Source organism: Alternaria ventricosa (assembly GCF_023758065.1).
Source record: "Alternaria ventricosa strain BMP 2768 chromosome Unknown scaffold_1, whole genome shotgun sequence".
NCBI lineage: Eukaryota > Fungi > Ascomycota > Dothideomycetes > Pleosporales > Pleosporaceae > Alternaria > Alternaria ventricosa.
The window spans coordinates 2,133,457-2,161,120 of record NW_026055681.1 but is presented as its reverse complement, the minus strand read 5'-3'; the positions used below and the strand labels follow the sequence as shown (position 1 = coordinate 2,161,120).

Sequence of the window (27,664 nt, the reverse complement as noted above, 5' to 3'; positions counted from 1 at the left end):
CTCGACAATCACAACACCACGATGCCGGGAGTCACCAAAAGAAAGCTCCACGCGGACGCGACCACCGCCGCCGGTGCGTCGTCGAAGAAAGTGCGACCATCGAACGCACCTGCGAAGAAAGTTCAGAAGAAGCCTGCACCACCACCGGAATCCGAGTCCAACGCCGACGACGACGCCGAAGAGAGGGACTCAACTGATGTCGAAGAAGCACAAGATGTAGTAGACGACAGCAGTTCAAAAGACGAAGCAGGGCCCTCTACCACCGCCGACGCAACGAGCGAGGAAGCGCAACCCGCCGCGAACGAACCGAAGAAGACCTTCGCCGATCTAGGCGTGCGCGAAGAGCTCTGCGACGCAGTCGAGAATCTGAAATACGTACACCCAACACCGATCCAGGAACAAGCTATACCACTCGCCCTCCAGGGCAGGGACGTCATCGGGTTGGCCGAGACGGGTTCTGGAAAGACGGCGGCATTCGTCCTACCTATCCTTCAGTCGCTGCTCGAGAAGCCGCAACCGCTGTTTGGTCTGATCTTGGCCCCGACACGAGAGTTGGCATACCAAATCGCACAACAGGTGGATGCTTTGGGTAGCATCATCAACGTCAAGTGCGCGACGTTGGTGGGAGGAATGGATATGGTACCACAGGCCATCTCGCTGTCCAAGAAACCGCACGTCGTAGTAGCGACACCGGGACGTCTACTTGATCGTGAGTAATATTCTTACGAACTTCATGTGAGACACCTACTAATCATTCGCACCCTTAGATCTGGAAAACACCAAGGGCTTCAGTCTGAAGCATCTAAAGTACATGGTTCTCGACGAAGCCGATCGCCTGCTCGACCTAGATTTCGGCCCCGTGCTAGACAAGATCCTAAAGGTCCTACCCAGGGAGGGACGACACACATACCTATTCTCTGCGACGATGTCCTCCAAGGTTGAGAGTCTCCAACGTGCCGCCCTACAAAACCCAGTCCGCGTGAGCATCAGCAGCTCCTCGCACCAAGTCGTCTCGACTCTACTCCAGCGCTACATCTTCCTCCCATTCAAGTGGAAGGACCTCTACCTCATCCATCTCCTCAACGACAACATTGGCCACCCGACCATCATCTTCACCCGCACCGTCAACGAAACACAACGTATCTCCATCCTCCTCCGCACCCTCGGCTTCGGCGCCATCCCGCTACACGGTCAACTAGGTCAGTCCGCCCGTCTCGGCGCCCTCAACAAATTCAAGTCAAAGAGCCGCGACATCCTCGTCGCCACCGACGTCGCAGCCCGTGGTCTCGATATCCCCGCCGTTGATCTCGTCGTCAACTTCGATCTGCCGAGTGACTCTCAGACTTACGTCCATCGTGTTGGTCGGACTGCCAGAGCGGGAAAGTCGGGTAAGGCTGTGTCGTTCGTTACACAGTACGATCTAGAGATTTGGCTAAGGATTGAGAACGCGCTTGGCAAGAAAATTCCTGAAGAGGTCATCAACAAGGACGAAGCGATGGTCTACGCCGAGCGCGTTGGTGATGCGCAGAGGATAGCTGTCAGAGAGATGAAAGACTACCACGAGCAAAGAGGCAGCAGGGGTGGACGCGGTGGTCGAGGTGGATCGAGAGGACGCGGTGGAGGCAGGGGTAGAGGTCGTGACACGATGGACACGGAAGAAGGTTAGATGTGTTGTCCCTAGATATAGGCTGTCAGTTTTGGCGTTTTGATCTTTTCGCGTATACCCTACGAGTTGCTTGATCCCCGACCATGTCTTGGAGAAGATGGCACCCTTGGTCAGGACCGAAAAGTTTGTGTTCTTTGTTGTGGATGGTTTGTGGGTGGGGTGGATTATGATGGATTATGCGAGCATCGAATATGATATATGAACACATCGCTTTGTCTTGGGTACTTTCAGGGGCCTAGCGGGTGGTGTGGAGGGTATAAAAGGCGTCGCTCGGTCGACTCTTCTCCTGCTTTCTTAGCATTCAAAACTTCCTCTTTTCTTCGAAACAGATATCGAATGCTCTCATGGCTCTGAGATCTTTTTTTGCTCTGCTGTGTCCTCTCAAAAGATCGACTGCCGCCTTCAATGGTTCTGCCCTCTGTTACCATCCGGCTTGTACTTCAAGATCAAAAGATATTCCACATTTTACATGGGACACGGCATTGCAGCGTTTGGGAAAGAGTCGCACGAATAGCTTGAGCCATCACTCATGCAACTCTGAGAGCCCGCTACAGTGCGTAGTATGAAAGGCACCTTGCGACGGCGTCTTCTCCCTTCCTCTTACACACACCCAAACTTTCTCTTCTCTTTCCAAAAACCACAGAAAAAGAGAGTGATGAGTTCAAAACCTGAGTTCCTCCTGCTTATGTCCTCTGCAAAACTGAGCAAGATCCCGAGTATGGCTCCGCCTTTCGGTACCATCTTGCTCATACTTCACCATTAAAAGATCCTCTCGTTATCTACATAGTATACGATATCCGAATGTTTGAGTTGAGACTTGCCCAAATGACAGAACTATTCTGCTATGCGACTTTGAAAGCTCGTGGCTGTGGATGGCTATATAACCTGCTCTCTCTTGTCCATGCTTCGTCCTTCCTCATGATCAACACATATCTTCTTGGTTACCAAAAAATTATCAAGGCCAAGTCATGTTTTCAAATTCGCTCGGGAAGAGAGCCATGTCTCGTTCTGAAAAGACGATGATCTTTCGCGCATGGGACTGGCTCTCGGAAAGACTCAGTTATCCATCTCGAGTATGCATTCGCGGCTTTGTTACGACAAACTGGTTCTGAGCATTCCGAAATCGTTTGAATCATATTCCATGTGCTGCGCAGCACACAACATAATCTTACATCAAGCACGTCGCCCGTCAACAGTACAATAATACTCTGCACTTCCGTTTGTCGCACGAACTCAATCGGACGAGAAGAACGTCGTGTAGCATAGCAAATCTCATAAGCTCGACGAATCATGTAAGGTTTCATTATCTCTTTGAATTGCGTTTTCTGAATAACACTAGCGAGGTTGAGAGGAAGAGTGAAGTGCTGCAAAACCCCTTTATACCAGCGCCGGAGTTGCCCACATAACGAGGTCTGCTTTGATGTTGGTTTTAGGAGCTTAAGAAACGAACAAGCTCATGACTCGTTCATACGCAGATTTTGGAGCCCACATCGTTCTGTTCGGCGGCGTTTCCCAATCATAAGGCAAATGTTTGTCAATTTGGAGTGCGGTGGACTGAACGACGTTTTCGGATAAACGCGCGGAGTGCGGGAAAGCAGCCATCAGATCTTCGACATTGGATTTTTGGAAAAGAACAGGAACAACCATGATCCGGTACCGAAGCGTTTTTGAATACTCAAACCTGAGTGAGGGAATAATGAAGTGGAAGAGGAAGAAATTACTGAGGGGTATTTATACGTCTCTGTATCACGTGTTGAAGTGGCATCGACAATCACAGGGGAAGCGCCGAGAGACATCAGGGAGCAGTCGTCGTTTTTTGGTATTGAGCAAGTTGCGGACGACAGAAGCCATATCGTGTTCCACGTTGCGTTTTGGAAAGCCCACGTATTCGCATATCCCAGCTGCTTTTAGGGTTTGAACAGACAAGAGAGGGATGAATGCTCCGACGCTCACGGCAAGGAAGACGGAAGTAGAAGAAGGTCAGGAACGGACGGTCATACATAGAAGCGGTAGACAGTTTTGGAAATCTGCTGGCAGGGAACATCGGTCATGTAAAACCAGTTTTCGGATTATGCGGACCTTGAAGAGGGTCTTTGATACAGTAGATAGCTTCGTACTATGATCGGCAGCGACACGCCTGTTTGCTTGCTGGTCTTGCCGACTGCCGGCGCAGCGCATGAACTACCCAGCTGTTTGTTTTGAGTGCTGAGACCGCCGCAGGAGACAGCAAACACATGGAGCGTCGCTTGTCGAGTTTTACTATCCATGACTCCGTGAATACCTAGTTCGTTTTGGTAATCGGAGGTTTTGAGTAGATGGTAAGCAGAAAACTCAGTGCCGATGAGATCTCAAAGTACGCGGAAAAGGGCTGGGAAAACTGCACATGCCCCAAACAATGTAAGCTTTTGGGGAGAAGCACAGGAAGTTCATGTTAAGGCGTATACTAATTTTTGGTATCCTTGTGCAAAGGAGTGAATGATAGAGTGATGGAAGAAGGGTGACTGTGCGAGCTTTTATATCTGGCCAGGTGCTATAGTGCGCTAGCTTTCATGGAGACGTCGAGAGACATAGTCCTGTAATGTGTCGTTTTGAAGAATGCGCAGATTTCTTCGGTGCCAAAAGACATAATAAGTGGCGGAGTAGTTTTCGGAAAGACCAGGTGCTCGCATGTGTTGGAGTTGGTAAAATTTGGAAGGCTTGAAGAAGGATGTAGCTCGCACCGAGGGAGAGGGAAGTAACTTTTGGCAGAGGCAAAGGGGCAAAGTCATGCCTTGACTAGCATGGGGTTTCGGAGACTTTGGAAGTTGTGAATGCCACATGAATTGGGAAAAAAAGACCTTTTTGAAGGATTATGGAAGGATCTTTTGCATCAGCGAATTGTAACATCGAAATTGAAACCCAGGTCTTTGGTTTCGACGATTTAGTCCTCTGGAAGGCCGACGCCGCACATGTATCGTGCGAAGAACGAATTTTGGAGAGAACGAGTCCTCGGCAGGACACGACAGCCATATCGCTTTCGGGTTTATCTTTTTTGCACCCATGGATTCTGGCCCTTCATGTTTCGAAAATGGTAAATTGGAGTAGATGATAAAAGGAAGACTCGGTCCAAATCAGCTCTACTTATGTACCCCTCCCACCTCCTAAATCGGCGTACCCGCAGTACCCTTCTCCATCTCCTCGCAAAGCTTACCCAACTCCTCAATCACAACCTGATGGTCATCCCACTGCTTCAACCCACTCACAACGACCACCGCAACCGGTCCATCACAGTTCTTGATGTAAATCGGCACGCCACCACCGTGAATCGCATAGTCTTTCGCCGTCTCACCGAGGCCCATCTTGGCCTTGAACTTCTCCTCGTCGCCTTCAAATTGGTTCTGCAGACGCCACGTGCTTGCGTTGAAGCGGATGACGGCTGCGCGTTTGCGGCTGACCCAGAAGTCGTTGTCTAGGGCTGTGCCGGAGTGTGTTACCTACTTCGTATTAGTATATCGATTACACGCGTCGATCATGGTACTCACGGCATGAAAAAGCACATGACCTGGCGTGCTGATGGTAGAAATATCTACGACAGCCGGTCGCTCAAAGGTAAGCAGGCGTGTGCGAAGGTTGTAGCCGAGCTTGAATGCGATGCCGGAATCCCAGTGTGGCAACAGAGCGGCCTTTTCTTGCTTCTTGATGGCTTCGACATCGCGGGGTGCTTCTGAGAGGCCCACGTGTTGCGGGATCTGGATGTCGTCTGTCGCCATCGTGAATTTGTTTCGTTGCAAAGGTAAAACTGGTGTAGATGAGCGAACAAGGTATGTGGTAGCAGGCTTCAAGAAATCGCTGTTCTGCCCGCGAAGTAGTGGCTGATGCAGAAGGGTATATCTCCGATAACATGTTGAGATGCCATGCCGAATTCTAGATCGCCGATGTCATCCGTTGGCAGAGCTTTTCATAAATGTGGCTCTGCCGGCAGGCGGAGGCTCCGCATTGTTGCGCTAATTCCCCGCCATCATCGATCTGCCGCAGAGCCGCGTCGGGTCGCGCTCCTACTCTCTCGACACGCTCAGCTACCGACGCGTTTTCACGCGTGATATATGCCGCTGCGACTTAGACATGTCTTTGAAGGGCCACAGAGTGTTGCGGCGCGAGAAGTACACGTGTTTACTTCGTTTAGAGGTTGCGACGCTGGCCCTGCCTTCCCTACACGATCGGGACTCACGACAGCCTCTAGCTTACATTATCAAGTGCGGCGCGTTTAATGGGTAGTCGCTACGCGGCACGCAGTATGAGAAAGAGAAGGACAGGACATTGCGACTACTAAGACCATTGCAAACACTCACGTAATCATTGCAGCCCCCATACAGGCCCTTGAAACGACACGTCGATGAAAACACAATCTGCCTTCGCGAGACGCTGATGCTATTCACGTCCGCGATCCGACGTGCCTCGCTGACATCAGCGAACGCAAATACCTGATACTCGACGGCAAGGCGAACGTACGTTTCAACGATGATGCTACGCAGATCTTTGGAGGCTCTGCGCAGCAACTCTGTCGCCGTCACTTCTCCAACTCATCGAACTCAGACCCTTTGCGCGATCTGGCTAAAAGATGCGAGTCTAGCGGACAGCTGGACTTCTCTTTGACCCGTTGAGCAGGGCTCACATTGATCGAGACAGACCTTTTTCAACACGAAATTATCGTTCAGTGGTCCTATGCAGCGTCTGTTCGAACTCCCGTGCCGCAGGACCGGTATGTTGTTCTGATCCAAAGATAAAGCATCTCGAATATGCCTTACGCCCCTCGGCGTCAGAACAGGCTGGCAATTTCAAACCTGAGGGAGGCGTCAGGCATCCGAACAGTATTGTTTCCTCGTCGGCATGGAAACATTCCGTTTGTCATTGTGGGCTGGCCAAAGTGAGTGCTCTATTTCTGTTCATGTGTTTGAATATATGAAGAAGGCATGACGCTCCAAAAGCGAGACCATACACGAACATTCCGCAACGACTACTCTCATACTACCTTGTACACATCGTGACTTTCGCATCCATCAGAATACTCCTTCTTCGATTGGCTGTTCGCGGCAATTGAGCACCTCTTTATCCGATTCGCTGTGAACTTCCCCGCTTCGCCAAGGCTTCCGACATGGTTCACATCTCGCGCGTTGTTCTGGGAGCAATCGCAGTCTTCCTCACACACATCACTATTGCAGCCGCTACAACTGGGCCTACTGTCTCCTTCCATCACAGGATGGGTACCAATGACAAAGTGGGAACTGCATTATTCAGCCCCAACGATTCGGCCAACTCCGTGGTGAAACCATCATGCGCCACCTCAGACGACAAGGGAATCAAGAGAGATACATGCCATCCGGATTCAAATGACGCCTCTCCAGCAGAGATCGCGGAGACTACGAAGCGCGTTAAGAGAGACGAAGATACTCCCAGAGCCTATCTTCTCAGCACCATTGACGGCATCAACAGAGCCCAATACGAAGAGTGGGCCAAGAAGCCGCCGCTTGGTGACAAGGAAGGCGACATAATCGCTTTCGATGAACTCGAATATGTTTCTTGTCAATATCTGAATCTTACTGACGCGGAGGCCGCTATTGTCCGCCAGGATCCTATCATAAGATTCATCGAGCCTATTACTGAAGATGATGGCGAGTTGCGCGTCATCCCTCCGCAGGAAGATCCGAGCTCACTACTTCCAAGTTCACTCCATGTCAAAGCTCAGGCACTCAACCAGAGGGATGAGAGTGCAGCTCATCTCAAGTTGCTATCAGCCAGGAACCAGAGAAACGACCCCACAAAGCTACCGAACTATGTGTTTGAGCCTTCACTCGGAAAGGGTCAAACGATTTACGTCCTCGATAGTGGTTATCGTAAAAGCCACCAAGAATTCGATGCTTCAGAGCGCGAGGTTCGGGACTTTACTGTTGCTAACCGATACACATTCGCTGGTATTGGGCTCACGCCAGATCAACAAGGCCCAGAGGATATGACAGATGTCACTGGTCACGGCACTATGGTTGCGAGTATCGCAGCCGGATACGTCAGTGGTGTGGCTTCGAAAGCAAATCTTGTTGTCGTGAAGATGAGGAACTGGGCCAAGAACCCTTTGAACCCTGACCGACCTGAACTTAAACCACGCGGCGTTACGGACTCAGCGCTAGAGTATGCATTGGCGTGGACAAGGAAGGACATTAGGCAACAAAAGCTCGAAAATCCCGACCCTAACGCAAGGTATATTATCAACCTATCTTATGGTAAGTATTGCCTTCCACGACCTCGTCCTAGACCACACTAACAACAGTTCAGGCTGGGACATAGAACAGCATCCTGGTAAGATTGCGGTATTGGAGTATGCACTCGCGGAATGCAAGAAAGACGGTGTCACGCTTGTTATCGCCGCGGGTAATGATGGAGAACATCGCACTCTGGATTCCCTCATACCGCAAACCTATGGCACCGACAATAGGTTTGAAATGATCACTGTGGGTGGCGTGGACCAGACCGGGAAGTATTACGCACATACAGTCCAAGGCAAGGAGGGCCAAGGCGGCCAAGTCGATGTATACGCCGACGCAGTTCAAGTTGTTGCTGCGAAGCATAACGACAAGGATGACTCCACTGCGCCAGTTGACGGAACTTCCGCTGCGGCACCAGCCATAGTAAGTATTCGGCAACATCTCCAACCCAACACAAGACGCTAATGACTGAAGGCCGGACTTGCTGCATACCTCTTCAGCATCCCGGGACTAAGCAGCAACTGGGGCGACGACACCGCACCGGCAGACATGAAGAAGTTCATGTTGAAGAACTCGGAAGTCAGGAACGACAACCCGTTTAAAGAAGGCGAGGAATATCCTACATCGCCAAAGCCCGACAAGGACAGCCTCAAAGTACCATACAATCTGGCGCAGAATACGTACGATATCTTTCTTGCCTCGAATAATCACGTACTAACTCGGCCACAGACTGTGCGATCTTCCCGATGCGGCAGCCAAACGTTCTCTCTTCACAAAGCGAGCCCCAACACCCGAGAAGTCGGTTCCAGGCCGCCCGATCATCGAGAACGGCGAGGTCACAAATGAAGATTTGAAGAATGTTCGTCACCTCCTACACATCCCGACGAAGATTGTGAATTAACAACACCACAGGAAATCTGCAACGTCCACAACCGCCCCGCTTCCGACACCGAGCCGAAACCCGAGCCAGCACCAGAAGCACCAGCGCCACTTCCAAACACAGCTGCCTGCAAGGTTCTCGAGCAGGGCCTTGGCGGCGGGAAATGGGAGGTCACTGGATCTGGTTGGGGCGACGAAGCTTCACTCAAGAAAAAGTTCGGTGAAGACTCGTTCAACTACACGGGTGGGGATTCGTTCACGGCTACGTTTGTGAGTGTTATGAGTACAGATGAGATTGAGAATGCTGTGAGGGAGATGTCAGGGCTTGGCGATGTCACTTGTACTTAGGTGACGGTGCAGATTAGAGGATGGCGCATATGCAAGTTTGGTTTGGTTGGCTAAGGAGGCGTTCGGTGTATGGGCTGCACGATCCCATTGACGGCTGGCACATCATTTAGAACTAAGTACCTAGAAGGTTGTCACTTGACAAAAATCCTAACTTACATTCCTGCTATTCTCCTTTACGTTCAGACGCTCCTTGATATACCCTACTTACTCTCCTCTGCCTTGCTCTTCAACACAGTCTCATAATCGGAAGGAACCCATTGAGTCATCTCTTCCAAAGCTCCCCTGAAGTTTTCATCCATGTCCCAGGATCGCTGACCACACAGCTCACGATAGACATTCCTGAGATTTGCATACCGGATAGACGTCGCCCTTGCCCAAGTCTTGAGGTTCTCGCCGTGTGGAAGAATGAACCCTATGCGGCAGCTCCTCAAGTCATTGGCGCGCGGAGTTACGTCTGGGCACAAGAGGTATGTGCTATCCTTCTCCAGCTTCTCAATTCCTTCAAGATCTTGGACCTCGGCATCAGCTGCTATACCACCAAGCAGCCTGCTCTTTCTCAACCAGCTGACAACTCCCGGGACATTGTCAGTGTCGCAGCGCAAGAGCAAAGTGGCGAGCCAGTATGTAGGCTCTTGGAACTTTCCTCTGATGGTGTCCTTGGGAAACTTCTCGATCGTGCCGCGAGCTGAGTCGTCGAAGTCTTGTGCATACTCGAAGAGACGAAGAGCTCTAGCAAGAATGCGAACTGGATCAGATTGCATGGCTGCTTCCTGCAAAGGTAGAGGTACAAAGTCAGTATATGTCTCACATGCACTTCGTACAGTCAAAGCTTACCAGTTCCATCCTCCTCATAATGCACTCTGTAGAAAGAACCTCGTAATTCACGAGTTCGTCCCAGATAAGAATCAGTCGCTCTTGCATTTGAAAGCGCCATTTGAGTCCGTCGAGCATGATGATGAGGTGGTGCATTCGCTCTTTGACACTCTTTGAGGAAGATCCAGCAACTTGCAGAAGAGTTCCGAAGCCAAGGTCTCGAGGGTGTCCAGGATTGGAGTTGTTCTTTACCAATGCCATCTCTTTCTTGACGAGCTCGAGTGCTCTATTTGCAGCCGCTGGCGCCTGCTGAGGCTGGAATGTCGGACCATAGGTCGAGTTGGGGGCTGGATATCCGGGATCGATGACCATTGCTGTTTTGCGACCTTTCGAATCACTAGGCTTCAGATGCACATAGTGCGCGAATAATACTTGCACAACCGCCACATGCAGATCGACGTTGGTGAATGCCTGAGGGATCGACTTTGGCTCGTGAAACCAGATACCGCGTTTGCGAACGTGTTCGATGTGCTCGCCCAGAGTTCTGGGAGCCTTGCTCTTTTCTCCAACCCAACCGTGCATAGATTCTATGATGGATGCGATGAAGGGCGATCCGCGAAGAGGATCACTGACAACTCTCCTTCCATAGGACCAGCTCATCAGATCCGCAGTCGTGGAGCTCTGAACGTATTGGCCTTTACTTCCAAGGTCGCGCATCTGGTTTACGAGCTTGCCAGACCAGCATGAAGCAACTATGATATTGACCTGAACGTCAGGAGAGAAACGAATGAAGGACTTTGCCAGATCTTTGCGAAGCAGTTTCTGGTTTCCAACCTCGAAATCGCCCTCCTCATAGCTGTGACCAATGAAGATGAAGTTGAATCGATCACCTGCCTTGAGGCTGCGTTGCTCAATATGTTGCAAGATCTTCTTGTCCATATTAGGAGTTGAATCCTTGTCCCAATCTTTCCATGGAGTAGGGTCGCCTTTCTTGAAGCGAAATGCAGGATCGACTCGAAAGCCAGGATGCTTGTAGCCAAACCAAACCTCATCCTTGTGCTTGTCAAGACTGTAGGTCTTGAAATACTCTTCATACGGAAACATGTTCCATGCTGTGGTGGTGACGGTGTAGTCGAAATTGATCTCAAGCTCACGTAGTATGGCGAAGAAGTCGGCGAACTGCCATACGTCCTCTTTGGGGTTGCTGCCACCGCAGACAACAAAGAACTCGGTCTTGGATGATGGATTCATGGTTTTGGGTTTGGAACTTTGTGAACCCCGAGATAAAAGAAGAAAGGATACAACTTGGACGAAAGATTTTATTTATACCCAAAGTCTGGCAGGTCGAAAAGTTCTAGGTCCAGCGTACCATGGAAGTTGGTGTAGGTACTTTGGTACCAGCAGATTGCTAGCCGAGCACATGAACCATTCGAAAATTTGCTTTATCAAGAACTACATGTGACGCATCTTCCCTCATCTCCAGCCTTAAAGGTGCAAAATATTGCACTCATGGATTCATAGCTGTGCGCCATCAAAAAAGATAAATTCTGCGTTAATGTTCCTGGTCGGCGGATCTAGAGTATCTAAGTAATATTTCGAATTTAATCTACAGGATCCACATGTCTAAAAACATGTCAAGGTTGCTTCTATGTCTGCGATACTTCTAACAAAAGTAATTGTTACTAACCTTATAAAGCTAAGAAGTGCGTTAAATATAATTACCTTTCTTTACCTAACTTTCTCTCTGAGAAGATTGGAAACAGGCGAAGCGCAAAGCCCTCATGTCAGGGTTTGGTGGTGTTTTTGGACTCCGCAGAACATCGCGTAGGCTCGCGCGATTTTTGGTGTTTGGGGAAGATCGCATTTCAGCAGTTAATGCAACACGAGAGAGGAGCGGGAAAGGCCATGGGTCTCGAAGCTCGAACTTTTGGAATCCACCTTCCACGTTTTGGAGTATGTGAATGTAGGAGGAGGAAGATCAAGATGGACAGCTCCCTGGTCTTTTATATGAGAGCCCAGAGACCGGGTACTACTTCCAAGCAACTTTGAAAGCAGAGTATTCATGGCATGCTAGGCGTTTGGTTTCTGTTCGCCCGGACATGTGGGGGACCGAAGGGTATTTTGGTGACGCCGCGAGATCACCGTTTTTGAGACTCCCGCGACAGAAGAGGAGAGCAAGCCACCCATATGTACGGATAGTGTGTCTTTTGAAGAAGCAGGACTCATCAACTGAAGCCTCGTCATTTTCAGAGTAGAACAGATGAATACAGTACGTATGAAACGTAGTGCAGGGGCAGGTACAGTTTTGGTAACACAGGAGGAGAGAAGAACGCCCATTTGCTCGTGTCTTGACATTTTAGAAAACCCAGCAATCATGGCCAGGAGCGAACGTATTTTAGAGTAGAAGGAAGGAACGTGATGAGCACGTTTTGTGTGACATAGCGGCCGGATGACCAGGTATGATCTCGGTAACACGCGAGGAGAGCAGACTGCCCATGGCTTCAGTCTTCTCGGCTTTTGGAGACTCAGAAAATCATTTTCGGCAGCATCTCGATTCTCGGAGTAGAAGAGAGGAATGCGGTAATGGTTTGAGATACAAAGAAGAGAAGCAACATGTATAGAGAGCGCAGATATTTCCAAGCAAGACGAGCGCACGACCCTCATCAGGAAGTGTATGAAATGTTTGTTGTCGGACACACATGTGGAATGTCCATGGGGCGTTTGATTCGCACATATCGTATTGCGCAAGAACTTTTGATGGAAAAGAAGGCGAAAAGCCAGAAGCCGACATGCGGGTCGAGTCTTCAATTTTTGGAATAATTGGCGGTTCGTCTGCAGGTGTTGGAGAATACGTTGGAAGGCGCAGAGTAGTAGGCGGTTTTATATGAAGGACTGGAGAACACGTCCCATTTTGAGAAGCCGTAAATAAAGCAACCGCACAGCTCCCATCCAGAACCTTTTGGTCTGTTTCGGGTTTGGGACAGACATGCGAACATTAGCGACATTGTTTGGTGATACAGTAACGCGACAGTACTGCAGTTTGAGAAACAGCGGAGAAGTCAGGGACAGACATAGGAATTCTCGCTTGTGATTTTGGAATTTGGCGCTCACCTTTTCGGAAAGAGAGGTGTGAGGGTGTTTGGAAGTGCGCCGTCGTAGAAGGTTTATACAGAAAACCCGAGACATAGAACAATTTGATAGCGATTTTGGAGAGGCGAGCGCAGCGCTCATGGATAGGTATACCGGTGATTTTGGTGTTCGGACAAACATGCAGCTGATGTATATGTTTTTCGATGTTTTGGACAAGCATGCAGTGGTGGAGGCCGAAATCTGGACATGACAGTGCAGGCAGTACATTTTTGAAGAAAGAGGAGGCAGGGACGCCCATGTGTGCAGTGTTTTCATGCTTTTGGAAAACACAACCAAATTGAATAAAGTGTAGAAAGGTAAGGAGAAGAGAAGAAAAGTCGCCTTTTATATGCGCTGAGAAGAGCGAACGCGGGAGATAAGATGGAAGCAGCGTAATCAAGCGAACACATGGCACATGACATGAACATATTAGGTCTTTTGATGATGACAAATTGGTATCATTACGCATTACTTTCTTTCTCAACCATCCATCCACCAGCTATCATACAACATCGTCATCCTCTCGACTAATTACATGGCTCATAGGCCTCATCCTCTAACTTTACATGTCCACGATGATACAGTAACATCATGACATCCACCTTCTCATCTCTCATCGCACAGACTTAACCGGCCTGGTACAGACCAAGAGCAACAACGTGGGGGTTGATCATGCTCAAGTTGAAGGGAGTAAGGAAGGGGTTGGCATCAGTCAGAGCAACGAACATGGTGTCGTTGACAGCTGGCTCACCCTGGTAAACTTCACCGGCGGGCTGGTAAGTGAAACCAGTGTTCTCGCCAGTGATCTCAAGAGGGGTGTATGTCAAGTTCAGCTGCGAGACCCAAGCGACGTAGGCGGGGGCGCCGGCAGAGGTGTCGGTGATGTAAGAGTTGTTGGGGCCGACAGCCTGGCCGGGGTTCTCCCAGGTGAGGTTGACGAGCTTGCCGGGGAAGGAGAGAGGCTGAGTGCGGTTGCGGGCGACGGCGGGACCGCAGGAGTAGCCAGGGTGCTCGGTGCCGTTGACGTTGACGCAGGACTCGTCGGGGTCAATGGTGGAGTCAGCGGGGTCGGCGACGCGGTCACCAGCTACCTCGTGGGGCTTGGTGTCGTTGGGCGAGAAGCGGTTGGGGTTGGGCTGGTTGTCGATGAACAGAGCCGGGAAGTTTTGCCATGCGAGACGCGTGGTGTTCTCGGGGCAAGAGCTGATGTAAGGGGCGAGGTAGGTCCAGGCCCAGGACTGGGGGATACCGGTCTCGAAGTAGACGGGCATGGGAGCAAGGCCGAGCATCTGGCGGAAAGACATTTGCTGGCGCGCCTCAGTGGCGATGGACTGGGAGAGGAGGTTGGCGACCTCGCGGGCGTCCATGTGGGCGAGGAAACCCCAGACACCAGACTCGCCGAAGCGGGTGAGCTTCATGTTGAAGTCGATGAACTCGCGGACGGTGCGGTAGGGGTAGTTATAGGTGCACTGGGGAGGAGCAGTCTCGCCGAGCATGTTGCTGAGGAGGGTAGCGTGGCCACTCTCTTGCTGGGCCATGAAGGCGATGTAGGCGCGGTCCTCAGCAGTCAGACCAGCGTCGAGGAAGTCTTGCGCGGAGAAGACAGCGAGACCGTTGTTGAACAGGTCGAGCTCGATCCATTCCTGATAGAGACCCAGGGTGATGGACTCGTAGTCGAAGTCGCTGTTCACCATGTAGCGAGGCTCGGTGCCGTTGGTACCGAGACCACCAGCTGGCATGTAGGGGATGGGCATGGGGTCCTGGGGCTTGCCGTTGGTGTTGTAGTAGGTAGCCGTGGGCGCCGGGCCTAGAGGAGCGATGGCAGTGCCAATGGTGGTAGGCGCCTTAGCAGCTCCGGTAGTGGTGGGAGTGCCATCGTATGGGCCATGGCTGGTGGCGCCAGTGACATCTGAGCTCCTGCGGGGAGGAGCTGAGCCAGGTGCAGTGGGAATAGCAGCGACCTGGGAGGCAGAGCCGAACGAGGTAGCGGGTGTGGCATCTGGCGTGAAGGTAACGGAGAAGCTGGCATCCGCGTTGGTGTAGCCTGGGACATCTTCAGTCGGCTTGGCAGCGCTGTAGCCGTCCTGGGGGGCAGGAGCGGCAGCAGCGAAAGCTGCGAGGACCGAAGTGGTGAAGAGGCTCTTGGTCAACATCTTGAAGTCGATTGTCGGGTCGAGGTGTTGTGCGGTTGGGACAATGGACGGCGTCTGTAATGGTTATATACGCGCATCGCGCATCAGTGACCGCATCGCGTCAACGCTACTTCCTACTGATTTCACATCGATGACCACAAGCGTCGCTGCCGAAATAGGTTTAACAGCTATGATTTCATGACTGGACGGATGCGGTAGTGCAAGCCGCAGATATCGAAAAGTCGGCCACGACATGGGAATCTCGGGACTGGCATCGGGAAGACATTTCGGACGAATCAGAAGATGCGCTGCTGAATCTTGCCTGCTCAGTGCACCTCAATGCCTGCTGGGAAAACCTGGGCGCTGCGTGAACGCGTGCGTACAGGGGGCGTGTTTTCCACGATTTGCCGCGTGCAAACAACGTGACGACGTGATGACATGGTGGAGCGTTTAAGTTTTGAGCCGCTAGTGCTCCCGCCCCGCAAGAGATCAACAGCTGCAATTAACAAAACTGGGTTCCTTCCAAGGCTTCGGCGATGTCGCCAGTGCTCTTTGGGAGTAGTTTAACGCTTAAGCATACACCCGGTCTACATTTGTTGCTGAGAAATCTGGACCGGTACATCCAGATACTCGCCCCCGCGGAGCGGCAGCCTCGCGTGGCCAACCCAGTAAGCCAAATCGCACCTCAAGCTCGGGTAAACATCAGAAGCTGCAGGTACAGAAGCAGGCCCATCTCCGCTTGGCCGCTTACCGATGCGGCCATGTGAGCGCGCTCCATGCATGCTGCAGCATGTGGATCGTAGATGTGGAAAAGCTTTGGCCGAAAAAATAACGTGCATCTGCGATATGGACAAGGAAGATGGCATTACCGATGCAGCTTGCATGTCTACCCCTTACCTAAGCACATCGACGATGACGTTAGATCTGCGCAACGCGCGCCGATGTTTGACGAACGGCGAACATCATGGTGCCACGCGAGACGATTATTGGAGAGATGCGCGTAAACAACGCACAGCGCACAGCACACATGCAGTTTGTGGGGCAATAACGTGCGAGCTGGGATATAATAGTGGAACTGGTATTATTCGCTGATGATTGAATTATTTCGCGCGCGACATCGGACCCCAATTCTCCCTGGGCGCAAGCTGGTAGCGGACGTATTTGCCCCTGTCGTGATCCTTGCCGAGCTTCTCGTCAAAATTGACCTCGAACTTGGTGTTGAGGTAAGCTGGCAGATCTTTTGCGGGTGTCGTCGCCGAACCATCACCGCTGTTTTCTCCATTGCTTTGCGCTTCAGGCGCCGGATCGGCCGGTACTTGAGCAGGTGCTATGTCGGCAGTTGGCGTTTTTGTGTACCCTGTTGCGTTGGACTTTGCAAGAATGGCGGCGCCTGGACTTCCTGCCTTGGGCAGATTCTTCAGCGGCGCCCTTTGCCGCACCCATTCGAGCATAATGTGCCAGATGTCCTTCCACGATGCGTCTGTTTTGATGGAGCCAGGTTTGCAATGGCTCATCGTCACCCTAAACCCCGCATGTCGTAGCGCACCACGCATTGCCGCCAACGGCGGCGCTGAACAGTGAACTATCTTCGCTACCGAACTTGGGATGATGAAGAAGGGATGGTGGTCTACCTCTGCAGGATCGGACTTCGGAATGAGGGGATCTAGCGCTTGAGTCTTTCCTCCATTTGACTTGTCCAGCTTGGTACCGAATGTAATCTCCTCCAGTGCTGTGTGCAGCATTCCTTCGATACGATCCGTTGTCGCGTATGTCTGCTTGTCGACTTCGTTTAGCTGCGCTAGTACTCTTTCGATAAAACCGACATTATGCAACGGCCCGCCGTACATTGGTCCTGACAGGTGGGTCTTGTGGCCGCAGTGCTCGCAGTGCTGGTCCGCGGAGGGTCCTTGTGCAAAGCCGTGCTTGTACATTGGGTCGCCGTTCTTGTTCTTCAGCACTTTGTTGCGAGCAAGGAACTGGGTAGTCCATGCACCGCAGCCGCTTTCGCAATGGTAGACAAGCATGGTCTTGCCGGCGAGAAGCTTGACATCTGTGGGCGCTTTGCGCACTCGTACAAATACGCGTATATAGTAGTCGATGGAGAGGGAAAGTAGGGGCTCGATAGCCATGCCATATCGACCGGCCGAGGTTGCGATGGCGTGTAGAACCAGGCGTAACCCGCCTTCGTGGCAGGGCTCGCCCTTGAATGGCAGTCCACCGTACTGCGAGTAGGTCTTCTCGAGATAGCCGTGTGACGCGAAGATGGCGGAGTCGGTGCACGTTACACAGAGTAATCCGTCGTCGTTGATGGCTTGTATAGCCGAGTCGATGAAGGGAGCGGCAGTGCCATATGGGTCAAGGTCAATGACATCGTAGCCTTTCTTGTCGCAATAGCTGTACATGTAGGCTATGGCATTACCAGTCTTTGCTGTTACTGTCTCCTCGAGTTTATTGTGCTTCACGTTGAGCTTTATCGAGTCGACAGCATTCTGTGACATGTCGTTTGCTGTAACGGCGGTTGCAAATGGGACCTCTTTCGCGAAACGTAGGGCACGGAGACCGGTCGCGGATAGGGCATCGAGGATACGGAAGGAAGGTCTCCAGGGCGTCCGTCCTCCATTCGCACCAGTAGCGTCGTCCTGATCATCTCCACCTTCTTCTTCTTCTTGCTCGGCGGCACCATATTTATCTAATGTCTTCTGCCTCTTTGGGTGGACCGCACCTTCTTCACCATTAGCCACTACAAGCTTCCTCTTTTTAGACAGACTTTCATCTGTGGTAGGAGCCTCAGTCTCACCATTCCCACGATTTGTAGTATCTCCCGCCGCCCGTTCCGCTTGTATCCGCTGTCGCGTGCGTTCCCTCTTCTGTTTAAATTGCTCGTGCTTCTTCAGTTTCCGTTGTATTGAGTCCAGACCGAAAGTCTTGATCGCAAGTACAGTCAAATCGCGATTGAACTGCTGGATGGGATTGTAGAAGACTTGTTGCTTTGCATGTTCCTCTTTGGATAACCTCGGGTCGGTGGACGTGGGGATGTCATGGGGGACGAGAATATGCGCGAGGCCTTCCTTGATGGTGGTGTATTCTTTGCCGTCGTGGCTGATATGTTGGTCGGCTTGCGGGGTCGCATCAATAGTCTGCACAGTTGCGTCGGTCATGGGAACGTCGGATGAAGCCATGGTGAGGGAGGTGTGGAATGCGCGTGGGAAAGAGCTACTGGTTGCCCATGCTCTGCGGGGAAGGCGTGAAGGGACTCGGAAGGCGCGTGCGCAGCGTGTCAAGATTATAATGGAGGCCAGTTTGCAGGTGAGTGTGGAGGTTGATTTAGATCCAGCAATAGTTGTGGCTTGCGTAAAGAGTCACGGCGCATCCACGGTTCTGTCGCGTCGAGCTCCAAATTTTTGGCTTCGGAGTTAAGCTTAAATTTAGCGTCACCGCGCGACTTCCCCGCGTCGCCTGTCACGACTATCACTACTCAATGTATACAGCGAGTATACCAGATGCACGATGTCGTGAAATTAATGAATCGGCGCACAGAATGGTGCTATCGATATACCAACATTAACATGCAGCGAACAACATCCAAAGCGCGCATAATGGTTCCGCATAGACCAATGAGTGAGTGGCTGCCTGGAGAGGGCTGAGACTCCTGCTCCGCCTCACCGGCCCCTTGAACGCCTCATCCACACACCCAAGTATCGTCTTTCCTTCTTCATCTCAATCGCGATTTCTTTCTCATTACTCTCTACGTAATTTCCTTTGACATTTCTTCGCACGCTCGAGAACATACACCATGGGCAGACCTTCCGACCCGCCACCCAGCTACCGCGACGACCCAGACGCCGTCTCCCTCCACACCACCCCCGATGACTACACCTACGACGATGCGCCCGAGATCTCCGGCCTCCCGCCTTCCTACACCGACAGCGAAGCAGGAGCTAGCGGCACACCCGCATCCTCGATCCCCATCCACCACATCGCGCCCCCATCCACATCAACGAACCATGCCAAACCTTCTTTCAAGAACGGAAACCCCGTCGTAAACACCACAATAAACGTCCAAGACCCGCTCTACGACAACGACCCCGCCGCTCTCGAAAACTCCATCCGCCTCCTCGCTGAAACCGCCCCAACACCCCTCATCTACATAATGGGCACGCACCGCGAAACGACCAAGAAGAACAACGAGACCAAGTCGCGCTGCATAACCGACTTCCGGCTCGTCATCAACCTGTCGAAATACATCCACGCGAACTACCTTCCCAATAACTTCGGTACCATGTCCCTCACGACGGCTGAGAACAGCAAGAAAACGCATCGCGGCACGATTCTCAAGTGTAGGGCACCGGGCTCGAAACAAGACATTGAGGTGGGCGGGACTCAGAAACCAGGCTTGACGGAATGGTGTCATAGATACTGCGCCTCCCCCCGCGCACTTCGTATCTTCCGTGTGCGGCGCGACGTCACGGGTCTGGATGAAGCATACCTGCGCAGCCGCATCGAAGGCATAATCCGATCTACAAACTACCGCGGCAACATCTCCATAACCTTCCCCGTCGAAGACCAGAATGTCGATTTCTACACTTCGCACCGTGTGAACGCTTGGAGGCTGAAGACATGGGTGCGATGGATCTTCTACTTGACCTTCCTGTGGATATTCAGTTGGCCTATCTTGTTCTTCGCGACGCGGCGCTGGAGCGTCGTTAGAGCTGAATGGCCATTTTCACGAACGAATAGTATGGGGAGGAAGGAGTACACGACTATTAGTGAGGAGGAGTGGATGGGTGAGTGGCATGTGGCGATAAGGAGACTGGTGTTGGAGAGATATGAAGGCGAGGCGAGTGAGGAGATGATGAGGGCAGTTATGCAGAGGAGTGAGGATCCGCCTGTGCCTGGGACGTTTAGGAGTGGGCATGTTGGTGTGGATAATGCGGTGGGCGTGCTGACGCAGGGGTTTCAGGTTGCGAGGGCATTGAGTAATGGGGAGGGAGTGGGGAGGGTTGGGCAGAGTGGGTGGGGGTATGACTATTGATGAGTGTGTCGGCTCAGATGCTCGGATGGCGTTTGGGTAATCTACAATATTCAGATTTTAATTGCTGTTGGTCACATAGAGGCATGGGAATCCGTTGACTATTTCATATCATCACACAACTGCTACCACAGTGCTCTCCTAGAACAGTCAGGCGTCTACACCCTTTGATGGACGATTCAGATTCTTCATGTTTCCATCGAATCGAGCATGTGATACGATGGCTACAGCAAACCTGTCCGATCCCTAAGAGTTTAAAAAGCGACTATATGGTCATTCTTACGCCCGTCTACCCCATCGCAGAGCGTACGATGACAACCCCATCTCTCAGTGACTCTGACATCACAGCAGCTCTGAACATTCTCACAAGCCTGACGGAAGCCACATTAACGAGCGATTGGCCATGTTTCAGTCACGCTCGCGCCACTTTCATATGGCATCTGACAGCCGCACAGTCCGACGAGGTCATTAGGAGAATCTGTGATCTCAGCAGATCTGAACGGCCTGAGTACCCAACGTTAGAGCAATTAAAGAGTTTGATATCAGAGCAAGTGCTCAAGTTGACATCAGAGCAGGGAAACACTTCCACGACTGCGCATCAAGCACGCTACAAACAACCTTCCGTAGAAAGCGATGACGATTCTCAACCTGACCGAACAGAACGGGGGTTTTCTTGAAATGGGAAGTAATTAGCACGTAGCAATGGCACATGCTTAAACATCACGGGGATGTTGGCTCAGATTTTAGAATGGCGTTTGGGTCTATGTTCGAATTCCTGATTGTCTCTCGTAGCGGCGTATCTCGCTATTCTAAATCGTTGATTTTCTGATATCACACCTAGAATGTCGATGTATGTAGTTAGTCTATGCCTCACGCGGTTCACGTACGGGAGATTTTGCCTTTCAACGTGAACATAACAGTGGCATTCTGAGGTCGTTCAAAGAGCCAACTGCCTGCATTCTTCGATTGAGGCAACCCACATGTTTACGATTTGTAGTTGATTCGATCTTGTGATCAGATGATTTCAGCAAACCTAAACGATCGTAAAGAGATTTAGAACCGACTAAATACGATCATTATCCCACTCCCGCTCAATCATACCGCGCAGCATAAGATGGCGACAAGTTGTTACCCAGAATCACCCCTGAGTGTTGATCGCATAACAGCATTTGTAAACACACTTCTCAGCTTGACGAAAGCCATGAGCATCAGTAGTCTGCCCTGCTTTACGACTGCTTGCAACGCCTTTAAAGAGCAGCTAACAGACGACCAGCTCGATCATGTTGTCGGTAGACTCTTGCAGCTTGATATCACTATGCAAGATAGGTACAAACATATGGAGTGCATTGGAAAGTATCTTGAATATGACGAAGGCGTTGCCTTCGAATATTGTGAGTGACAGTTCAGTAAGGTAGACATTGTCGATTTCATACTAATCTTATTGGTTATAGTAAGCACCGGGGACCTCATGCACAAGTTTTGTCTCTATTGGGAGGCGATCGACCAGGCTGATGGGAAAGATTGGACTTGGAAGAGGTATGTCAGGACTGATGTACTTACTGGTCTGCTCACAGACTGTGTTGCATCCGGCGTACTCGATACGACGCGCAGTAAGTCTCCCGCGGAAGACAACATCGGTTACGAGCTGATGATTAGCAGCGTATAGAGGACCCCGAGGACGAGCAACTGTGGTTGAGATACATGCGGCATTGTTCATAAACAAAGAAAGAAACAGAGCGGTGTCAAACCCGACGCAGGATCGATGGCGTAAGCTAATTGCCAGTTATGCACTTCGGCAAAGGGGCAATACTTCATCCGAGCAGACACATAACCATGCGTCCGAGCAGACTAATAGTTCTACATCCGAGCAGACGCGCGATTCTGCTTCGGAGTAAACGGACTCTTCCGGACTCTTGCAGATGGACAATCTGTCCACAGTCCTCGATCTCAACGACGATCCCATTGACCGCAGCAGGCCAGCCCCGGTCCTGGCCCGCACACAGTCAGGTCGTCTATTTCAGCCCGAGAATCAAAGAAGTTACGAACACCCGCCCGCAGAAGCGGATGATGACGCTTAATCGAACTGAAGAGATCGGAGGCTATCTTAACATAGGATGTAGGTAGCACAGAGCAATGGCCACATGCTTGTAAACGCACCGGCAATTTCGTTGTGATACTCTAAACATCAGCGTGCAGCCCTTGTATAATCGCCTTCGTCTCGTCCTGCAACCTCTTGACCAAACTTCCAGCATCCTCAACACTATGCACAAGGCCTACCGCAGCCCCAGCATACGTAGCCAGTCTTCCCTCTGGACCCCACCCTGCATCCCCCGACTTCTCAGCCTTTTCATGAAGCTTCTTCAGTTCCTCGAACGGAACACCTGCTCGGTGATCACACCAGCTCTTATTCGTAATACCACGCGGGCTATACTGCTCAGGCCAGCCAACTGTACCTCGCAGATGATTGTACAGCATAGTCTTGGTAGTACTCCGAGCACCATCCGTGGCGCGTACGACTTCGTTCTGATACCCCTTACTGATCCGAGCTTCGGTAGATGCAAGGAAGCGCGTACCCATAGCCACACCTTGTGCTTCAAGAGCAAGTGCAGCAGCTACACCACGGCCATCGGCGATGCCTCCAGCAGCTATCAGTGAGATGCCGGAATCGCGGATGCCGTCTGCGACTTCTGGGAAGAGCGCCATGATGCCCATGCCATCTGTTGCTCTTCCGTGGCCTCCTGCTTCCGCACCTTGGATGACTAGCACATCTGGCCGATGGTCGCTTTTTGCAGCTTCTAAAGACTCATTCAGGGTCCCGACCTGGATCCAGATATGGATCTCAGGTGCTACCTCCCGGAGGCGCGCCGTCCATTCATCCAACTCTTCCTGCCCATGTCGAGGCGCGAACAGCCACGCAGCGCAAGGATGGTGTTCTTTCACTGCCTTGGTTGCTGAATTGAGATCGCCATTCCAGAGCTGGAATCCAACACCCACCGGTAATCGCTTTCCAGCCAGATGTGCGTCTGGGAAAGTAGAGCCTGGTACGTCCTTCAGCAGTCTGCGCAATTTCTTCAGATCCGTAGCGGTATCTTCGGGTTTCGCGCCAGGCCCAATGAATCCTAGGCCACCTGCCTTGGACACTGCAAGAGCTAGGCGCGGACCAGACATGACGCGCATCGGCGCTCCGACAATGAAGGGTGATTTGATCCAAGAGAATACATTGCTGAAATGTTTACGCGCTGCACCGGAACTCATCGCGTTGCGTATTGCGCTCATCTAGACAACCTGCTGTGACCTAAGACGAGGTATTGGAAGGTTCGTGGGTGCGTGACGAAGAGAGCCGATGGCGTTGGTTCAGCACCAGCGTCCACCATCGTAGCATGCAGCTTTACATTACCTAGGCATGCTGGAAAACGATGGTACGTTTCCACGGAGAAGGCTCCTTCGTGGTGCTCGAGTTACGTCACGGGACACGGAAAAGCACGAAAAGGACGCGCCCGCGTCTGGGGCGCGTTGAGATGACTAATGAGGGGCCTGTGTCGGGCCGACTACTCGTGCTAGCCGAGCACACCTGCCCTCGAAGTCCCTACAACCTGCGTGGCGCTTCCGCACAGCAACCTCTATGACTGAAAGTGCCGTAGTAATGCCGAGTATCTGAGTGTCTATCCTCTCTTGAGCGGCTATACTGGAGGCGCTTTTCCTTCATCGGCGGAGTAAATCCACTCCGCTAAGTACCCACCGGATCTTCCGGTTTACTCGTCCGAGATCTGGCACCGACAGACAGACTAGTCCTACTTATTAGGTTCAGCACATATGAGAAGAAACCCTCCGCGGTGGTTTCTTGAGACATCCAGTGGAGACAAGTCGGGCGCTGTTGTTGCGTTGACATGTCAGAGATGTCAGATAGTCAGAAAGTACATAATCGTACCCTGGCTAGCCTGACATGTAGCAACAATATCCTGACTCCGCACTACGTACCCCATGCGACTATCAGTTAGTACCACCGTATAGACCGTATTGCGTGCCTTCCAACGGTCCTGGCCATGTATCTAGATTCTAGTGAACTTGAAACCGGACGAACAACCGGCATCGCTCTTTTGATTTATATATCCATCATTGGTAGGATAGATCTTACATTTCATCATCATCACCTTACGACAGCACATCTATCAAGAGCAAAACCCTCAACTCATCAACATGCCCATCAAAGTAGGACTCATCGGCCTCAGTTCCGTCACTGGCGAAATTTCCGCCAGTCCGGGAGACAGCTGGGCAGCTAGGTATATATACTACTTCCCAACTTCCGCTCCCAATCCCAACTAACCCATGCGTGCAGCGCTCATCTGCCTTACCTCCTCGCCTCACCGCACTACGAAATCACCGCCCTCTGCAACTCCAGCGTTTCATCCGCCCAAGCAGCTATCAAACGCTACAACCTGTCCCCAACCACCAAATCCTATGGCAGCCCCAATGATCTCGCTCAGGACCCAGATGTCGACCTCGTCGTCTGCTCCGTCCGAGTAGACAGACACTACGCCCTGCTCATGCCAAGTATCAAAGCAGGAAAAGACGTCTTCGTCGAATGGCCCCTTGCATCCAACCTGTCCCAAGCCCAGGAAATGCACGCCGCAGCCCAGAAAAGCGGATCTAAGACAATCGTCGGTCTGCAATCCCGTTCCAGCCCCTACATTCGCAAGATGAAGCAACTCGTCGCGGACAAGACCATCGGTGATATCCTCAGCTCCACGTTGACTTTCGAAATGGGATGGCCGGGCGACGTCGAACCCCCCGCCAACGACTTCATGACCAAGAAAGAAAGCGGCGGGAATTTCCTCAGCATCATCGTTGGACACACGGCCGATGCCGTGTTCCACGCTCTGGGTGGCCTGGAAGAATGTTCCGCATTGTTGACCACCCGTTGGCCAGAAACCAAACTGCTCAAAGCAGATATGAGTTTCGACCGCGTTGTCAAGCGCGAGACACCCGATCACGTCATGCTACAAGGCATTCTCCGCAACAACTCCGCGCCCATCTCCATGGCGCTGCGACACGGAAAGACGTTCAAAGACACCCCCGGTCTCGTATGGCGAGTGTTCGGCACGAAGGGCGAGATCCGACTTACTTCGGCTACGATGCTGAATGTTTCCATGGGCGGAGAGAAGATCGAGGTGTACGACCATGAGACGGATGTTGTGGAGACGGTGGAGGTGGAGTATGACGAGGTGGTTAGGGAGTTGACGCCGATGGCGAAGAATGTGGGGATGTTGTATGAGGGGTTTGTTGAGGGCAAGAGTGTAGATGAAGGATTTGTGGATTTTGCACAGGCGGTCGAGTGGCATGCAGCTATTGATCAGATGGAAAAGGCTAGTGAGGGGAGGAAATGGGTAAAGATTTTGGGATGAGGGGGGTGGGACGGTGAGCAGAGTGTTAGAGTGAGATGGGTAGAAACAGAGGGACAATCATTCAGAGCCTATGATCTTTCGTGTGAGCGGATAATGCGCATATACATTGACTTCAAGTTCTGTCTAGACTAAACCTCCCTCCCCTCACTTCCCATCACATGGTATCCAAAAAGCCCACATGTCAACCGCCATAATCCATAAACAATCATAAAGTATCAGCCAACCTTAAAGTCAGCCGCGCTAGCTAGCGCCATGCTCAAACAGCATTCATTTGCATGAAGGGTATCCAAACCTTGCTATCCAAAATCAGAAAAAGCAAAAAGCAAAAACGGCCCCTCCATCAGAAAGTGGCCGCCCAGAATCATCAGAATCGTAAAACCACGAAGCTTTCAATAAGCTTGATAAACTCCCTGCCGCATATGGTCAGGAACAATGTTCTTCTACTCTCGCAGCAAGCCGCCAATGCCGAGACCTACACCTTGATCGACGCGTCCGCGCTTCGGCGGACTTGTCTGAGTGCGGAGATCCGCTGTCGAGGGCATGCGGCCGCGCTTTAGCTCGCCGGCACGGGTTAGACCGGAGCCTTTCTTGACTTGGCCGAAGATTTTGCTTTGGACGAGGTTGGCTGGCTGGGCTGATGGTGGGGCGGACATCATGCCTTTGGTGGGTGGTGCTCTTTGCAGGAGGTTGCGTGCCATTTGGCTGGCCTGGGATTCGGGGACTTCGTCCTCCTCGCGGTCGGTGAAGGCTTCTTCTTCGTCGACGCTGGAGGCGGTGATGGTGGAGTTGCTGCTTTGGCGACGGGTGTTGGATGGCTTGGCTTGGTAGTGCGCTGGTGGTGCAGATTGGGGGATGTTGGTTGGCACGAAAAGTGGCGGTGTGCGGGGTACCTGAGGGTAGGCAGCTCTGCGGTTCGGGGTCTGTGGCAGCGATGACATGGACTGCGCGCCGCGCTGGTGACTGAAGCGTGATCTGGGTGCGTGTTGCCTGATGGGGGTCGTGGGCGCAGTAGCGACCTCCTGACTCAGCATCTTGTCGGCTAGGAGAAGAGCTTCGAAGTTGTTCTGACTTCTGCTTTCCTCGGACAGAGCAGGCGGCACACGGCTGCCGCGATTTCTGGGAGTTGGCTGATGAGGTGTGCCGTAATTCGACCGCGGTGAAGACTGTTCGATCTGCTCAAGAAGAGGTGCGATGTGGTCGCGGTTCTTGCGGATTCGCGTCTTCAGGCGGTCATTCTCATCCAGGAGGCTAGCAAGCTCGCCCTCACGGTGCTCAGTCAGACGTTTTTGCTGCTCAAGCATGTCGCGCAGCTCCTCATTCTCACTCTGCAGCATCTGGTTCTGACGGCCCATCTCTGACAGCAGGACTGCATTGGCTGCATTTGCGGACTCTTGGTAGGTCTGCTCTGGGGTGACCATGTTGTTGCGGCGCTTCTCTTCAGCTTGCTGCAGAACGTCAAGCTCTCTCTGAGCCATGGCTAGCTCGACAGCCATGCGGCTGGCAGACTCCTGACTCTCCATTACAGCCATGTTGTACTGAAGCTTGTAGTGGGCTGCGGACAGTCGCATGTCACGTAATGCATTGGAGATGGTGTTGACCATGGTTCTCAGCTCCTCAGCAGAAGCACTGTTGACTTGGTCCTGCGGGTAGAGACCTGCACCCATGTCTGTCAAAGCAGACGGCTGATTGGGCAGTTTGCTGGTTGGTGGGGGAGACGTGAGCTGTGGAGTCGGGGGAGTAGGCGTCCTCATGACTGCACGCATGTTTGGGATCTGAGAAGAGGGTGGAGGGGTCATGGAAGAGGTAGTCCGGGGTGCGGGGGAGGTAAACTTGTGGTCTGGGGATGCAAGTTTTGACATTGCGAGCGCTGCCGACTCAGCGGGCGATGGAGAACAAAGCTTGGGTGGTGTTTCGGGTTGTGCGTTCTCAGTCGTAGGCATCAACGAGTCCTGGTACTGCGTTCCGTGGGACTCCATTCTGCCTCAGGCGCAATTGGCCCAAGCAGCGCGACACAAGTCAGGAAGATATGG

At 52.0% G+C, this 27,664-nt stretch overlaps 10 protein-coding genes across 10 annotated transcripts; 4 read left to right on the top strand and 6 right to left on the bottom strand.

Moving 5' to 3' along the window:
- Positions 1-21: 21 nt before the first annotated feature.
- RRP3 (ribosomal RNA processing protein) lies at positions 22-1,666 on the top strand (the record flags this gene model as incomplete). Its single annotated transcript, XM_049338709.1, has 2 exons — positions 22-709; positions 768-1,666. The coding sequence occupies 2 exons, from the start codon at positions 22-24 to the stop codon at positions 1,664-1,666; spliced, it is 1,587 nt and encodes a 528-aa protein (XP_049204594.1).
- Positions 1,667-4,806: 3,140 nt separating this feature from the next.
- On the bottom strand, positions 4,807-5,415 carry J4E93_000749 (uncharacterized protein; the record flags this gene model as incomplete). Its single annotated transcript, XM_049338708.1, has 2 exons — positions 4,807-5,139; positions 5,188-5,415. 2 exons carry the CDS (start codon positions 5,413-5,415, stop codon positions 4,807-4,809), a joined length of 561 nt encoding a protein of 186 aa, XP_049204593.1.
- Positions 5,416-6,902: 1,487 nt separating this feature from the next.
- J4E93_000748 (uncharacterized protein) lies at positions 6,903-9,129 on the top strand (the record flags this gene model as incomplete). The annotated part of the gene is made up of 5 exons (XM_049338707.1): positions 6,903-7,920; positions 7,973-8,325; positions 8,377-8,582; positions 8,632-8,761; positions 8,815-9,129. 5 exons carry the CDS (start codon positions 6,903-6,905, stop codon positions 9,127-9,129), a joined length of 2,022 nt encoding a protein of 673 aa, XP_049204592.1.
- Positions 9,130-9,329: 200 nt separating this feature from the next.
- Positions 9,330-11,193, bottom strand: J4E93_000747 (uncharacterized protein; the record flags this gene model as incomplete). Its single annotated transcript, XM_049338706.1, has 2 exons — positions 9,330-9,899; positions 9,964-11,193. The coding sequence occupies 2 exons, from the start codon at positions 11,191-11,193 to the stop codon at positions 9,330-9,332; spliced, it is 1,800 nt and encodes a 599-aa protein (XP_049204591.1).
- Positions 11,194-13,697: 2,504 nt separating this feature from the next.
- J4E93_000746 (uncharacterized protein) lies at positions 13,698-15,224 on the bottom strand (the record flags this gene model as incomplete). The annotated part of the gene is made up of 1 exon (XM_049338705.1): positions 13,698-15,224. The coding sequence occupies one exon, from the start codon at positions 15,222-15,224 to the stop codon at positions 13,698-13,700; it is 1,527 nt and encodes a 508-aa protein (XP_049204590.1).
- Positions 15,225-16,303: 1,079 nt separating this feature from the next.
- J4E93_000745 (uncharacterized protein) lies at positions 16,304-18,382 on the bottom strand (the record flags this gene model as incomplete). Its single annotated transcript, XM_049338704.1, has 1 exon — positions 16,304-18,382. One exon carries the CDS (start codon positions 18,380-18,382, stop codon positions 16,304-16,306), a length of 2,079 nt encoding a protein of 692 aa, XP_049204589.1.
- Positions 18,383-18,996: 614 nt separating this feature from the next.
- Positions 18,997-20,235, top strand: J4E93_000744 (uncharacterized protein; the record flags this gene model as incomplete). Its single annotated transcript, XM_049338703.1, has 1 exon — positions 18,997-20,235. One exon carries the CDS (start codon positions 18,997-18,999, stop codon positions 20,233-20,235), a length of 1,239 nt encoding a protein of 412 aa, XP_049204588.1.
- A 2,175-nt stretch (positions 20,236-22,410) lies between these two features.
- Positions 22,411-23,508, bottom strand: J4E93_000743 (uncharacterized protein; the record flags this gene model as incomplete). Its single annotated transcript, XM_049338702.1, has 1 exon — positions 22,411-23,508. The coding sequence occupies one exon, from the start codon at positions 23,506-23,508 to the stop codon at positions 22,411-22,413; it is 1,098 nt and encodes a 365-aa protein (XP_049204587.1).
- Positions 23,509-24,429: 921 nt separating this feature from the next.
- On the top strand, positions 24,430-25,634 carry J4E93_000742 (uncharacterized protein; the record flags this gene model as incomplete). The annotated part of the gene is made up of 2 exons (XM_049338701.1): positions 24,430-24,512; positions 24,569-25,634. The coding sequence occupies 2 exons, from the start codon at positions 24,430-24,432 to the stop codon at positions 25,632-25,634; spliced, it is 1,149 nt and encodes a 382-aa protein (XP_049204586.1).
- A 440-nt stretch (positions 25,635-26,074) lies between these two features.
- J4E93_000741 (uncharacterized protein) lies at positions 26,075-27,610 on the bottom strand (the record flags this gene model as incomplete). Its single annotated transcript, XM_049338700.1, has 1 exon — positions 26,075-27,610. The coding sequence occupies one exon, from the start codon at positions 27,608-27,610 to the stop codon at positions 26,075-26,077; it is 1,536 nt and encodes a 511-aa protein (XP_049204585.1).
- Positions 27,611-27,664: the final 54 nt, after the last annotated feature.